The following is a 15,361-nucleotide window of genomic DNA, read 5'->3' as shown; positions in this document are numbered from 1 at the left end:
CTTGTAAGTATTTTTTGTTATTGGTTAAAAATTATATTTTGAAAAAAGAAAATGGTTTGTTTTTAGACACTAGTATTATAAAATTTTCCGACTAATTAGATAGAAAGGCATCCTAATACTTTGGCCAAAAAAACAAAATGCGTCCTAATAATCTCACACGTTATAAACATCTTAAATAAATAAAGGGCTATTTTTTATGCAAGACTAAAGTTATTTAATAAATAAAGAAATTAAATAATTAACATCACTAAACTACAAACCTAAATATTAATTCTCCTTAATTAAATAACTTCTTAGTTATTGTTTAATCATCATTAATGTCCCATGGACAAACTCTTCCTTTTTTTCACATTTTTAACAATATCTACATCTTAACATCAAACTAATTGAAATTAAATATATGAATTGTTGTTCCAAAACTAGTCCTTAAACGGACTGAATAATGAAAAATAATCCACATAACTACCCCAACTAATTTAGAATAAAAACTTACCTTCGTTGGAAATGGGGAAAAAAACTACTGATAAATGGGGAAATGGAGAAAATTTTAGTCGTAGAGGGATATAAAAAAGAAGGGAAGACGCTGCAATTGCTAAATGAATGCCATCCAATCTGAATGCTACCATTTTCATGAATATACAAAGGCAGCTGTCTTGAAATCAAAGCCCGCAATGTACTTACAAAGAATTTACACTACCCTCGCCACTTTTCATGCTTCCCTTTGAAAAAATTTCAGGAAATTATGAAGATATGTATACATCTTTTGGCAGAAGGAAAAAAAAAAAGGAAGGGCGAAAATGCAAGATCAAGGAAAAATAACGAGAGATTAGCAATACCCTCACCCTCTAAAAAACAAAATTGGCTTCCTCCAGTCATAAGAGCAGAAATTTAAGAACCAAATTCTGAAAAATCCAGTACCACCACAGTTGCATCTTTTATTATTGAAGGTCAACGTACTAAACTTTCCCTTCCCACTCCCGCAATAGATTTATCAACCATGGGAACATTGTATTGTTGATATACCCTTGCTCTGTTTGCTGTCCACCATTGTTCTGCTTGTTTCTCACTGAATCGCTTTCGACTGCAAAATGACAAAATTCATATACAAGAGGGTAATGTTCTCCAACAAGGTTTTAATCAGTAATTAGAAATTTAGATCATTACTCAGCTTCAAAAATGTACAGAAAAATCAATGGTCCAAGCTTGTCTACTGGCAAACAGCCCCCCCTCCACCGCCCTCTCTTTTTTTTTTTCTTTCAGAGAAAGAAGCAGAGGCAAAAGGAGGAAGAACAAAGTATGCCATGTCCTATTGGTACTCCAATTTTACCTGCTCTTGCAACAATTATTTTCCCTTTGTTGGGGAAGAGAACAGCAATTTGTTATATTATATTCATCATCATTGGATGAAATATAGTTCTGGCCTTTGGGGAGAAGGCTTCACCTTTTGATAAAAATGGAATTTAGAGAAAGAAAGTGATACAGCTTGTAATGCCTTATAAGATACCTGAAGCGGACACGCTTAAGATCTTTGGCACCTCCTGGCAAGGAAACAAGGGTAATGTACACACCCGATTCATCTTGCTCAACCCATTCATCCCCAGGGGTGGGTTCAACTTTTGCTGTTCTGCTTTTACCCTTTGTTGTTGCTTCCAAATGAGGCACTTCATAGTGATTTATAGTCTGATTGCGAGTGGTGCCAGACATATTAGAAATCACCAGGCTGTTTGATCCATTTGAATCTGCTTCATGGCAAGTTATGGGACTACTCAGTTGCTCATTGCCTGCTGAAGAAACTTCCCTAGGAGGAGTGGCACTAGAAAAATGAAAGGAAGGTGAACTGCTGTTTCTTGCTCCTCCAACAGGTAACCTTTCTGCCATGTCCTTCAACTACCCAAAATAAAATAATAAAGAATCAAGTAAGATGATGCCCAATTGATTAATAATCATTATGCACATGCAGAATTCACCTGAGATCATAACAAAGGATTATTAATCACAGAAAACCCTAACAATACATAATGTAAATGCACTTCATTTGATATCACAAGGACCATCCTCCCCAACCCCCCTCCCTCCCCCCCCCCCCCAAACACACACCCACCCTCACCCTTCTAATTCTGACTGTAATTCGCACGTCAAATCCTAGAATTCAACTTCATTTGATATCATATAGTGGCTTTTATCTAATGGTACTGCACTTCATTTCTAGGCAATGGTATTGAAAATTGCATATTTTGTCAAAAGAAATCATTTTTAAACAAGGTAAGAACATTGACATTTCAACTTACTTGGGCAGTAAGTGACTTTATTACTTCTTTTGCTGCTTTGCATTTTGAAGTCTCCTCCTCTGCAACTGCAGTAGCTTCCTTCAATTGTTTGGTTGTCCTTTCCAGCGCATCTTCTTGAACCTGAGCTTGGCGAGTGAGTTCTTCAACCTACATTATTCAGCTTGTAAGGCACAATGCACAGCTATAGCATCTCATGCAGAAAGCATTAGCAGAGGTAAGAACAAACATAAGTGGTGCATATTTTCATAACTGCTAGTATGTATTTCTCATTAAGACTCTTAATGTTATGTCAACTGAACAGACAATGCAAGTAAATTTCAGTAGTGTTATAGCAAAACCAATTTGGAAAATCAGGATGAGGACCATTTGCAACTTAAGTTGATAAACAAAGTAAGCCTATAATAAAAAGCTATTGCAACACAAAGATAACAACCGATATATCTGAGCACCATAAGCAATAATAACCTCAAACACGATACTGCTCTCCAATTATAATGTCAATCCAAATAACCATGTCCACAAGTTCTAAAGGAGTATATAAGAACTCAGCTACTGATGATATAAATACATAATTAACATGCATCAAACATATACATAAAAATAAAATTTCAGAACTGTTGCTGAAATCACAAAGGCAACAAGCATACCTGAGCCCTTAATTTAACAACTTCTTCACTCAGCCTGTCATTTGTCTTTTTAGTGTCATTCACAACAATTTTTGGCAATGCCTGAACTGAAAGAGTTGGGGTTGGTGTTGTTGCACGAGGTGGACTAGATCGCCTTGATGTTGGTGATGTGGCTCGAGACATAATTCTTGATCCCGGAAGAGAAGCCGAGAAAAATTTCTTTGACGAACCAAAATATTTTGAGTTATTAAATGTATTCCGCTGAGAAGAATAATTTGCAGAGAGTGAAACCTGAGGATGGTTCATGTTTAGTTTGTTCCTCTTTAAAGATTCAATTTCTACATCTTTAGATGACTCCATGAAATTATTTCTTCCAAGTTGGACATGTGATCTTGTATTCAAATAGTCATTGTTTTCAACATCAACTAGTCGCTGATTTAAGCTTCCTCTTCTAGTTAGAGCAGAATGAGATGAAAAGTCAGTTTCAGTAACCCTCCTCAGTTTGCCAAAACATTGATCACAGACACGGTAAGCTTTGTTGGGATTTGGTGCCATTGAAGCCTTGAGAGACTTTTTACTACTACAAGAATGGCAAAAAATAACTCCACAATTGTAACAGTTGTGCCGTTTCCTTTTGAAATTAAATGGAAGACGGCAGCTAGAACACATGGATTGATCAATACCAGATACCCACTTATGAAGACAGATAGCTGCAGTAAAATTAGTCCCACAGACAATAGTTTTAACCTGTTTTTCCTTCAAAGCTTCAACAATTGTTGGCAAATTTCTATCATCTGTATCACCATGACCTAGTCGGCCATTTGCACCTTTTCCCCAGGTGTAAACTTCAGTTCTTGAAGTTAAAACTGCTACATGATAAGCACCACAAGCTAATTCTTCGACAAAATTTTTTGTAAGCTTGCCTTCAACACGAACAGGGAGTTTGCCATCAGCTTGAGAATTCCCAAGTTGACCATATACAGGGCTCCCCATTGTGTATACATGGCCTGTAGTTGTCAATGCAACAGTCATGCTGTGCCCGCAAGCAACATGACAGAAGTTGGGTTCAACAAGAGCAGCGACGCAAGTAGGTACCAATCTCGGTTCTTTATCACCATGCCCAAGACAGCCTTTATCTCCATCTCCCCATGTAAATAGCTTTCCTGAAGAGCAATTGCTCGAACTTGAAGAACCAACCATGACTTCAACAACTGCAGCAGTGTGCCAAACACCACAGGCTGCTCGAACAGTGCGAAGACCTTTGAGGGACTCCACTTGCCTGGGCGTAAATGCACTTTTGCGGTCCCCATGGCCTAAAACACCAAAACTTCCATCTCCAAAAGTAAACAATTGTCCAGCAGAAGTTACAACAGCTGTATGCCATGGTCCACATGAGACTGAGGAGACATGTATTCCCTCTAGATGTCCATTCAACTTTTTTGGAACCCAATTACTGGCTTCATTTCCATGGCCAATGAGCCCAAAATTGTGAGAACTGCCACCCCATATGTACAAATCTCCTGAAAGTGTTACTGCACAAGAATGGTACTCTCCACATGCTACAAGTTCAACATTGATATTTTTTAGACCATCTACAAGCTTTGGATGCAAAACATCAGAGTCAACACCGTGACCAAGTCTGCCTCCAAGTTCCTCCCCCCAAGAGAAAACCTCGCCCTGTTTTGTCACCAAAGCGGCATGTCGACGACCACATGCTATAGTCTGAACATCCAATAGGACAGCAGATTCCAAGGCTTTTGGAACAAAAGAATCTATTCTAACACCAGAACCTCCAACTCCATGCACTCCCCCACCTAGAATACCATCACCTGTGCCTTCTCCCCAAAAGTAAACATCCCCTAATGCATCGCTATCATCATGACCAGAACCTTGACTCGATGAGCTCACTGCACTTGATAGGCTAACTCTAAAAGCATCCACATTCATACCCTTTAGCCGCCCAGTTGCTTCTGAGCCTCCTGACGACACAGAATGAACTGAGCCACAAGCAGATTCAGGCGGATATAAGACCTTGGGAGCAACAACAAATAATTCCACGTCAGATAATGCCTTTTCTAAACCAGCTTTAGGAGGACTATCATATGGAGTACGAAGAGGTAGGGGATCCATCTCATCCTACATCAGTCCAAAGAAAAATATATTGCTCAATACACATGGCAATGAACTGCAATAACAGATGAAGGAACAAAGAAGAACACCTTCTGTGAACCATCGCCACTACCAAAAGCAGAGCTCAAAGGAGAACTTCTTTGGGTGTGAGCTCTAGGACTAGTTGCTTCAGATGAGATTCCATCACTTCTGGAATCTGCTCTCCCTCTCCTAAGACGGTTACGTGATATTAGTGCTTTTAGGCCAGTAATCCAGACTTCAGCTTCATCTTTGTCCTTGCAAATCTGATTGAGAAAAGTTTGACCATCGATAATTAAAAAGTTTCATAAGAAAAATGTAGTTTAGATTAGAAGTTGTGACCCATTACAGTTGATGACTCTACCGATTTCACAGCATAATTCTGGATACAAAAAAAGGGAAGAGGGGTGTGAATGCTTTTTTTTTTTTGGGGGGGGGGGGGAGGATTAGTGGGGGTGGGATCGGGACCCGAATAGCCATTAGAAGAGAGAAGATGCATACCAAATCTAAAGACCCATCACTATATAAGAGAGAAAATGACTGGTATTCTTTCTCCGGACGAGGATATCTCTGAAATATTGGCTGCATAATGCAAAATTAGGAACAACCAGTTAGAAGACTTTGCCTATCACATAAATTTGTTTGCTAGTTCTGATGTGGATAAAGTACCATGTAAAAAAGCCATCACATAATACAACATACAGACATCAGGCTTATCTATGAAATCATACTGCAGAATTTCTAAAGCTAGTAAATGCATGCAACATACCATGGGTTACTGAACTGATTAAAAGTTTCATTGTAAAATAACATGCATAAAGCATTATCATTTAAGTTTTTTTCCTTAAGACAAAAATGTCATTGCAACTTTGCCTATACCAATATTAACAGTGCAAAGCAAAACAGCAATATGCGAAGTCAATCATCTGAAACCAAAGTAATTTATATTCCTTATCCCATTGTTTAAAATAAGAAGCAAGCTTAAACTGCCAATTAGTGTGGTTGATAAATACATAAATATTTGGTTGCAAAAACAAAATAAAAATATGTTACTGCAATATGCAGCATGTAAAGGCTACACAAAAATTTTAATAATAAATAAACTTACCGTGCGTTGTCCAGATATAATTCTGGAGACATGACTCAGTTTAAGATGCTTCTCCTCTTTTCCTGATAACCATATTAGAGTAGATTCATCCTGAAAGAAACAAAAGCAAGGACATAGACCACAGAAAATTTAGGTAGAGGTAGCATTTGAACCCTGCTTTGCATAAACTGCAGCAAGATATAACCAGCAGAAAGCCTAAGCAAAAAAGACATCACAAGTTATAAGTTATAGAAAGTAAATATGTTAATATAGGAAGTAAATATTGATAGATGGGTCAGTTGCTTAATCTTAGGGATTGTATAATCATAGGTTTGATTTTCCTTCCTGTTTAGATACCGTCTCTCATGTATAAATAGATTGTAATCTCTACTATGAAATACAACAAATATTATCCTTCTACATGGTATCAGAGTCATTCTCGTAGAGATTTAATTTTTTCTCTCGTCAAGTTTTAAAATATTTTTTAGAGACTCAGGGCTCTGTTCATTTGGGTTACCCATAAAGGGTAACATTTGGATCTCACCATTGCCGGAGTCGCCACACCATTCCCTTGTCAGATCTGAGGTTTGTTTGCCGTTCGGGTGTTGGGTGGAGGTGTTTTAGGTACTATTCATATTCGGGGTACTATTCAACGACACTGTTCACGGTACTGTTCATCGATACTGTTCACGGGGTACTGTTCATCGGTACTGTTCGCGCCGGGTATTGTTTTCTGATTCTGTGTTTCTTTTGTTGCTATCGTTTTGGGTTGGTTGTCCTTATGGCTGAAGTTAAAACTACCACCGTAACTGATGTGATTCCTATGATGACTAAAATCACGGAACACAAATTGAATGGATCTTCCGATCAGGGAATTTTGATATCTGCAAATGAGTATGCACAATTCATCCAATACCAGGCATCTCTAAAATCCTCTAATTCCTCCTCTATCACTGCAATTGCCGAGTCAGGTAATTCTACTGCATGTCTTGTGTCTTCATCCTCCAAATGGGTTATTGATTCTGGTGCTACCGATCATATGTCAGGTAATTCTACCATTTTGTCCAATCTTGAGTCTCATACATCGCCTTCTTATGTTACTCTTGCTGATGACACTAAATCTTCTGTCATGGGTTCTGGTCATATCAACTTAACTCCTTCTCTTTCTGTATCCTCTGTGTTATGTCTCCCTAAGTTCACATTTAATTTGCTTTCCGTGAGTAAACTCACTCGTGCATTGAATTGTTGTGTCTCATTCTTTCCTGATCATTGTGTTTTTCAGGATCTTTCGATGAAGCAGATTATTAGTAGAGGGAGTGAGTCAGAGGGTCTTTACGTCTTGGATCAACAATTACCTCGATCTCCTCGATCTCTGGTATGCTCCACGCGTTTAACACCTTTTGATGTTCATTGTCGTTTGGGGCATCCTTCTCTCTCGGCTTTGAAGAAGTTATATCCACAGTTTCATTCTTTGTCTATTCTAGATTGTAAGTCTTGTCAATTTGCCAAACATCATCGTTTACCTACACTGTCTCGAGTCAATAAACGGGCTTCGTCCCCTTTTGAGTTAGTCCATTCAGATGTTTGGGGTCCTTGTCATGTTGTGTCTAAGTCTGGCTTTAAGTATTTTGTTACTTTTGTTGATGATTTCTCTCGTACTACTTAGTTATTTTTAATGAAGAGTCATTCATAATTATTTTCTATTTTTTGTGCATTTTATGCTGAAATCCAAATCCAATTCAATACTTCTATCCGTATATTGCAAAGTGATAATGCTAAAGAGTATCCGTCAGGGGAATTTCAATCTTATTTGTTACAAAAAGGAATTCTTCATCAGTCCTCTTGTGTTGCCACTCCTTCACAAAATGGAGTTGCTGAAAGAAAAAAAAATCGACATTTTCTTGAAGTAGCCAGAGCCCTCTTATTCCAAATGAAGGTACCTAAATGTTTTTGGGCTGATACTCTATCCACTGCTTGTTTTTTGATCAATCGTATGCCTTCCTCCATCCTTCATGGTGATATCCCTTATAACATTTTGTTTCCCACTAAATCTTTGTTTCCTATTGAGCCACGTATCTTTGGTTGTACTTGTTTTGTTCGTGATGTTCGTCCACAGGTTACTAAATTGGATCCCAAATCATTCAAATGTGTCTTCCTTGGCTACTCTCGACGTCAGAAAGGGTATCGTTGTTTTTCTCCTGATCTGAATTGGTATCTTGTGCCTGCGGATGTAACATTCTTTGAGTCCACTCCATTTTTTCCGCCATCATCTGTTTATAACACCCAGGAGGAGGAAGATGACCTCTTGTTATACACTATTCGCTCTCTGTCTCCTCAGACTACTCCTACACCTTTCGCTCATGTGCCAGGTCGCCCTCCCATCTTTCATGTGTATTCCAGACGCTTAGAGGACTCTGACTCCATTCTGCTACCCGCTTCTTCGTCGACCGATCCTGCTCCCACTGATCCTTCACTGTTTGATTTGGATTTGCCCATTGCTCTTCGCAAAGGTAAACGTACTTGCACTTATCCTATTTCATCTTGTATCTCTTATGATCAATTATCCTCCTCTTCTCGTTGTTTTGTCACTGCTTTAGATTCTATTTCAATTCCCAAAACTGTTATTGAGGCTTTGTCCCATCCTGGTTGGCGTACTGCAATGAAAGAGGAAATGATGGCCCTTGACACTAATAGTACTTGGGAGTTGATGTCCTTGCCCCCAGGAAAGCGGGCTATTGGATGCAAATGGGTGTTTGCAGTGAAAGTAAACCCTGATGGATCTATTGCTCGCCTTAAGGCCCGTTTAGTGACTAAAGGTTATGCACAAACTTATGGAATTGACTATTCTGATACATTCTCCCCAGTTGCCAAGCTCGCATCTGTCCGATTGTTTATTTCCTTGGCGGCTACTCATGATTGGCCTTTGCATCAACTAGATATTAAAAATACTTTTCTTCATGGTGATCTTCAGGAGGAGGTTTATATTGAGCAACCACCTGGTTTTGTTGCTCAGGAGGAGTCAGGTAAGGTTTGTAGACTTCGAAAATCTCTTTATGGCTTGAAACAGAGTCCTCGGGCATGGTTTGGCAGGTTTAGTGAGGTGGTCCAACAGTTTGGAATGAAGATGAGTAAGTGTGATCACTCAGTGTTTTATAGAAATTTTGATAGTGGAGTAATTCTGCTTGTAGTATATGTGGATGATATTGTTATTACAGAAAGTGACATTGCTGGCATCATATACCTAAAAGAATTTCTTAAAACACAGTTTCATACAAAGAATTTGGGTTCCTTGAAATATTTATTGGGAATCGAAGTCATGCGGTGCAAGAAAGGCATCTTCTTATCTCAAAGAAAATATGTTCTTGATTTGTTGGCAGAAACGGGAAAATTGAGTGCTAAGCTTTGTAGTGCCCCAATGACCCCTAACCTTCAACTTACCACAGAAGACAGTGAGCCATTTGCAGATCCTGGAAGGTATAGAAGATTAGTTGGCAAGCTAAATTATTTGACGGTGACTCGTCCTGATATTGCATATTCAGTGAGTGTGGTAAGTCAGTTTATGTCTTCTCCTACTGTTGCCCAGTGAGATGCACTGGGATAGATTCTTTGTTACCTTAAAGGGGCCCCAAGGTGAGGCCTATTCTATGGTAACCATGGACACTCAAATATTAAATGCCTTTCTGATACAGATTGGGCAGGCTCGAAAGTTGATAGGAGGTCAACTACTGGGTATTGTATTTTTGTGGGAGGTAACTTGGTCTCATGGAAAAGTAAGAAGCAAAATGTGGTCTCCTGTTCTAGTGCTGAATCTGAATATCGAGCCATGACACAAGCCGTTTGTGAAATCTTGTGGGTACGTCAATTGTTGGAAGAAGTTGGGTTCACAAATTCGGTGCCTGCTAAGTTGTGGTGTGATAATCAAGCAGCTATCCACATTGCCTCCAATCCAGTATTTCACGAGAGGACTAAACACATCGAGATTGATTGTCATTTTGTTCGTGAAAAGGTCCAACAAAAGATAATATCAACAGGACATATCCGAACTGGAGAACAATTAGGAGATATTTTCACTAAAGCTCTAAATGGGACTCGAGTTGATTATATATGTAACAAGTTGGGCATTATTAACATTTATGATCCAACTTGAGGGGGAGTGTTATAAGTTATAGAAAGTAAATATGTTAATATAAGAAGTAAATATTGATAGATAGGTCAGTTGCTTAATCTTAGGGATTGTATAATCATAGACTTGATTTTCCTTCCTGTTTAGATACCGTCTCTCATGTATAAATAGGTTGTAATCTCTATTGTGAAATACAACAAATATTATCCTTCTACATCACACAAGTAGAAAAATTACCGGAAGCTAAGCCCTAAATTACAGCATCTAGAAAAGTAAAAGATTAAGGGACTGAGACAAACAGAGCTGGATGTAATATCAGCAAATACTACAAATACAAGCATACATGATACACCTGTAATGAGGAAACAAAGGAAGGTCTTAAAGGTCCTAATTTTTTTTTATTGGGAAAGTAAACCATTATTTTGACGGTAGAATCAGCACCACACCAGTAATCCATAATCACTTAGCTTTTCTTTTCATTTTTATTCCACTTGATGTATATCTAGTGCAATTATTTTAATAGCATCCATTTTATTTCCTCTTAATCATAACTTTTGCGCTGCAATAGTGTAGAACTGGTTTGCAGGGCACCAGCAGAGGAGTGAAACAGTTCATTAGAGATCACAAGAAGATATCTCCCACTCACAAAGATGAAATAGAGTGCTGGGGAATCACCAATGTAAAAGTGAAAGTGAAAAGGTGGCTATTGTATTTCATGAACAGAAGTGCCATAAAAAAAGCTTTTGGTGCAAGAGTTAAATCCAATCAGTTTTGTATCATGTACTGAAAAAAAAATTTCTTTTTCACAAACTTCCCATTTCCCTTTTAATTGTAATTTCCAACCATTACTTGTTAGAGATAAAGTGACAGCCTTGCCTTCTAATTTCATCCCGCTTATGCTGCAATGCATTGCACTCTTTTGTGGAATATCAACTAATACTTTGTTGAAGAGAAACAGGGAGGCACATCTGAACTGGAAAAAAGTAAGAGTAGAAAATCCTGCTAGATGGATACCCCTGTTAGCCTCACAACTCTAATTTAGTTTCCAGCATAGAGGTGAAACTGTCTTGAGAGATCATTAGATCAGATGGCAGGCAAAAGATTAAATGTATCACCTTCTCAAAGTTCAAACTTTGTCATTCTGTTGGTAGGTAATTGGATATCTTAAAAAATTTTCTATTTTAAGCCCCAAGGGCCCTTTTACATTCCAACTACATAAGCTTAGCTTCTTTTCTTTCATTCTATACTTTTCCCCCTCAAAAACCTTATTTCTTTTATTCCTTAATCAAACTTACCCATCCTTATTTTCTCAATAAAATCTTATTTAGTCAATATCCATGAGAAAGTTGCTAAAACTAATTTTTCTTTGCTTTAAACTTAAGTAACAGCAACAAATTCTGACAAATATAAGACACCATGTGATTCATTAAGTAGGCTAACATTGCATGGAAAACTTGAACAAAACCAAACATCCCAGCTAATATATGGAAATAAAACACAATAAAGAAGTAAAAACCAGTAAGGACGCATGGATGAACTTGTAGACCAATATACTTAAAAAGGAGGTAGTAACTTATTAGGCTTCTTATCCAATCGAGAAAAAGGAAATCCATAAATCAAATCAAATATCCTTGACCAAAAAACACTGTGAAACCTCAAATGAGAAGAAAAAAAATTGAGAAGTCAAACACATGCATTATATTTACTCTTACATTGACCAGTCTGAAGGGGCAAAATTTGGGTTTCCCTCTACGTCCATACTTGAGCAATTGGGCTCCTTTTTTAAGAGCAGTGATAGCCTGCAACAAGCCAAGAGCTTGAATTAAAATAAACTAAGCAAACCCATTCAATTGTTTTTTGTAGACGGGAAAGAGAAGTATTAGCATTTTATTGTGTTTCCTAGTGTATTTTAAGAAACCTACTCTATTCAAATCCATTTTTTTCATCAGTGGAAAAGCCATATATCATGCGTAGTTAAAAGTAGATTTTCTTGATGCCAGCACATGCCTACACAAATATGCACAGCTATGAAATGTACATGTGAATGATAAAGTTCTACTGTATTTGAGCGCTTGATAAAGTTACGTATAAAATTGTGCCCAAGTAGATATGCTCAACTTCAAAAAGGCATATTAACACTGATATATTTGGTATCATAATCTATCTTACAAAATTCTTCAACAAAATCTAGAAAAACAACCATAGAAGTTTTAGTGCTATCTACATTACCTGCTAATGGACAAAAGTATTAATGCACTAAACATGGTTGGAAGTAGAACATACTAGCACATACGCACATTAGATAAATTATCTTAGAGAAGCAATTTCTTTTATCAAGAAACTCAATCAAACCATATGGAGTCCAATAAGTGTCATCTATATCAAATACAATGGTTACAGAAGTAAATCTTACTATAGTAACACAAAATAAAAATTATGTCTGAATTCTGATTAATAATTGCAACAGACAATTAAAGAAAAAAATCTACTATTGGACCGCACTGAGTTAATTCCCTTGAATATACTTTGCAGTTAAATTAGTAGGCATGATCAAAGTTATTTGACTTGCACAAAACTAACATATTGCAACTAATAAGCAAAAATCTCATTTAAGTAGAGCACATTAAATAACCAACCAAAGTCATTTCCTCTTTTATCATTTTAATACTACATTTCCCCTTCAATGTACACAGACATATAGAGAGCACTCAAACACACACATGCACACTCACGAGTCACTCCCACATAAGGTAAACTTTAAAACATCAAAAACGTCCAAACAATAAAAATAAAGTAGACAAAATTAATTACCAACTCAATGTCTCTTTCCACAGGGCCAGACCTTGACTGTTCGGCGCCAGTCATTTTCTCCCCGCGAATCAACAACTTTATTTCCCTGACGAAACCCTATCCATTACTGCCTCATGATTCTACACATACACCAATACATACACATTGCCTCATTTAACATCGCCAAAGCCCTAAATCACTCACTTACCCTTAGCTCGTCCACACTCGCATCACCTTTTCCTTTTTTTTTTTTTTTTTACCTTTGTTTTTGGCTCCTTTTTGGAAGCTGCGAAGCTAAAGGACTAAAGCATCAAAGGTCAGAACCGAAATTGTAGAGCTAATCAAAGTAGAGATTGATCGAATTAGAAAGGAAGGTCCCCATTGGCTAAGATTTGAGGAATTAAATTCGAAGAAAACTATGAAGAAATGGGGCAAAGTAGCAGCAAATTGCGTTGGGATGCAAAACGACAATAGAATGTGATAGGAAAGAGTAACATGATCGAAAGATTCTCCCGTAGGCCCGCTTGAGTTCGAGGTTTGGGTTGATCGGGAGAGAAAATGCGGGAAAATGAGGGAAAATTGAGCAGTGGAGTGAGAGCTGCAGGGGACAATGATACACTGTGAGAGTGAAAGTGAGAATCTAATTGGAGAAAGTTTAAGGAAAATGATGGATTTTAAATTCAAAGTCCTTTTTCTAGTCAACTCTCTCTTTGTTGACAATTATGTACTGTTCGTCTGTCCCATAGGCCAGTGAGATCTTGCCACGTTGCATGATTGTACAAAATGTTACCAACCATAAATACAAAAAATTTTATTTCTTCTGATTAAGACCTTCTGAAATGACTGAAGTTACAATGATGATTAATTAACAAGATTCGAATTAAGATTTTCTTAATTAACTTTTTTATATTTGATGGTATTTTTATACCAAAAAATATATATAATAAATAATTATTATAATTCTGCAAAACGTAATTATATTTTTCAACAATATTTGATAATTGACTTTATTTTTTTTTTTTAAAGATAAAGGCTTCATTTGACAAGGTCATTACATCAGCGAGATAAGGCCTCTAATCCATATACATAGAAAAAGCCATAACAAGATTGAAAAGGGCCCAAACATAAAAACAAGTGGAGAACAGCACTACAAATTTGAATTCAATAGACCTGAAAAAAGACCCGATACATAATCTAAGAACGCCGCTCATTCATCTTTTTCTTCCCCGGCCACCATCTATTGGCCCAAAGTATGGAGATTTGCTTTTGTGAAAATAGCATGAGGACTCACAACATACTGAAGTGACGAGAAGCAAACTGTAGGTCACTAAAGACAAGCCACAAAAAACCATAACTAAGAGAAAATAAAGATGGAGCCCATGCATCACTAAATCTATGGAACATGTTGGAAGAAAGGGAAGCAGTGACTTTTATAATCGTAACTTGAATCCACCGTTTGGGCCATGAAAATAATAACTGGCGCAAGGGAGGAAACGATAACCTTCTTCAGCACAGATAATTTGCATTCTAACTCCTTCACCAACATGCAACCTTATATCCCCACAAAGAGGTACCTCCACCTGAAAAACTAGAAAAAGAAAAGCAAACACCACAGCAAACTTCCTCACATAAAATATTCAGCCTGTCAAAATAAGAACCAACAAAAAAATATTTACAACCTTGCTCGCTCGGGAGGAGAGGAAGTAAACTCACTTCCAAGCGAGGAGAGGATGCTGCCCCAGCTTGGTGGCAAAAACGGAGGCTTATACCTCGAAATGAAAAAGCTAAAACCAAAAGAGAGTTCCTCTCTCACCCTGCACCGTGACCAACCGATAACTGACTTTAATTTAATATTATAATTAAATTTGTAATAATAAATTTTACTGTTAAGATCATATTATTTGTTATTTTTAAAATATAAATTGCTCAAAATTATTTTATACAGATTACTAACTTATCAGTATATATCACTTTAAAGAAACTAAATCATATATAAATTATATTACATAATACTATTGTAAATATTAAAATTTAAAAAAAAAATACTCTTGACACAATTGAAATCAATTAAACAATACTTTTTGCTTGTATTCTGTGTCTAAAGAAACAATCTAACATGAGTGATAATGGATAACTTTAATCTAATAATGTCATTAAAATAAAAAAATAAAATTATTTAAGAGTAGGTCTTAAGAAATAAATTTTCTCTTGTTTTATACTCCATGTTTTCCTTTAATTGGAGGGATTCATATAAAATGTCGACCTTAGTCTTAAAAGGACTAATTGTCATATATATCTC

The 15,361-nt window shown here is 37.0% G+C and overlaps 1 protein-coding gene across 2 annotated transcripts; it reads right to left on the bottom strand.

Moving 5' to 3' along the window:
- Nucleotides 1-591: 591 nt before the first annotated feature.
- LOC110612711 (PH, RCC1 and FYVE domains-containing protein 1) lies at nt 592-13,724 on the bottom strand. Of its 2 annotated transcripts, none has more exons than XM_043955912.1 (9): nt 13,084-13,724; nt 11,985-12,071; nt 6,171-6,260; nt 5,564-5,644; nt 5,134-5,328; nt 2,936-5,050; nt 2,289-2,435; nt 1,505-1,887; nt 592-1,081 (listed from the first exon to the last, which is right to left on the bottom strand). In XM_043955912.1, the coding sequence occupies exons 1-9, from the start codon at nt 13,135-13,137 to the stop codon at nt 949-951; spliced, it is 3,285 nt and encodes a 1,094-aa protein (XP_043811847.1). In that variant the 5' UTR covers nt 13,138-13,724; the 3' UTR covers nt 592-948. The 2 variants fall into 2 exon arrangements, with proteins under 2 accessions (XP_043811847.1, XP_043811848.1); XM_043955913.1 differs by having other exon boundaries at nt 2,936-4,945.
- Nucleotides 13,725-15,361: the final 1,637 nt, after the last annotated feature.

The sequence above is a fragment of the Manihot esculenta genome, chromosome 4, assembly GCF_001659605.2.
Source record: "Manihot esculenta cultivar AM560-2 chromosome 4, M.esculenta_v8, whole genome shotgun sequence".
NCBI lineage: Eukaryota > Viridiplantae > Streptophyta > Magnoliopsida > Malpighiales > Euphorbiaceae > Manihot > Manihot esculenta.
This window is presented reverse-complemented; position numbering and strand designations above follow the sequence as displayed.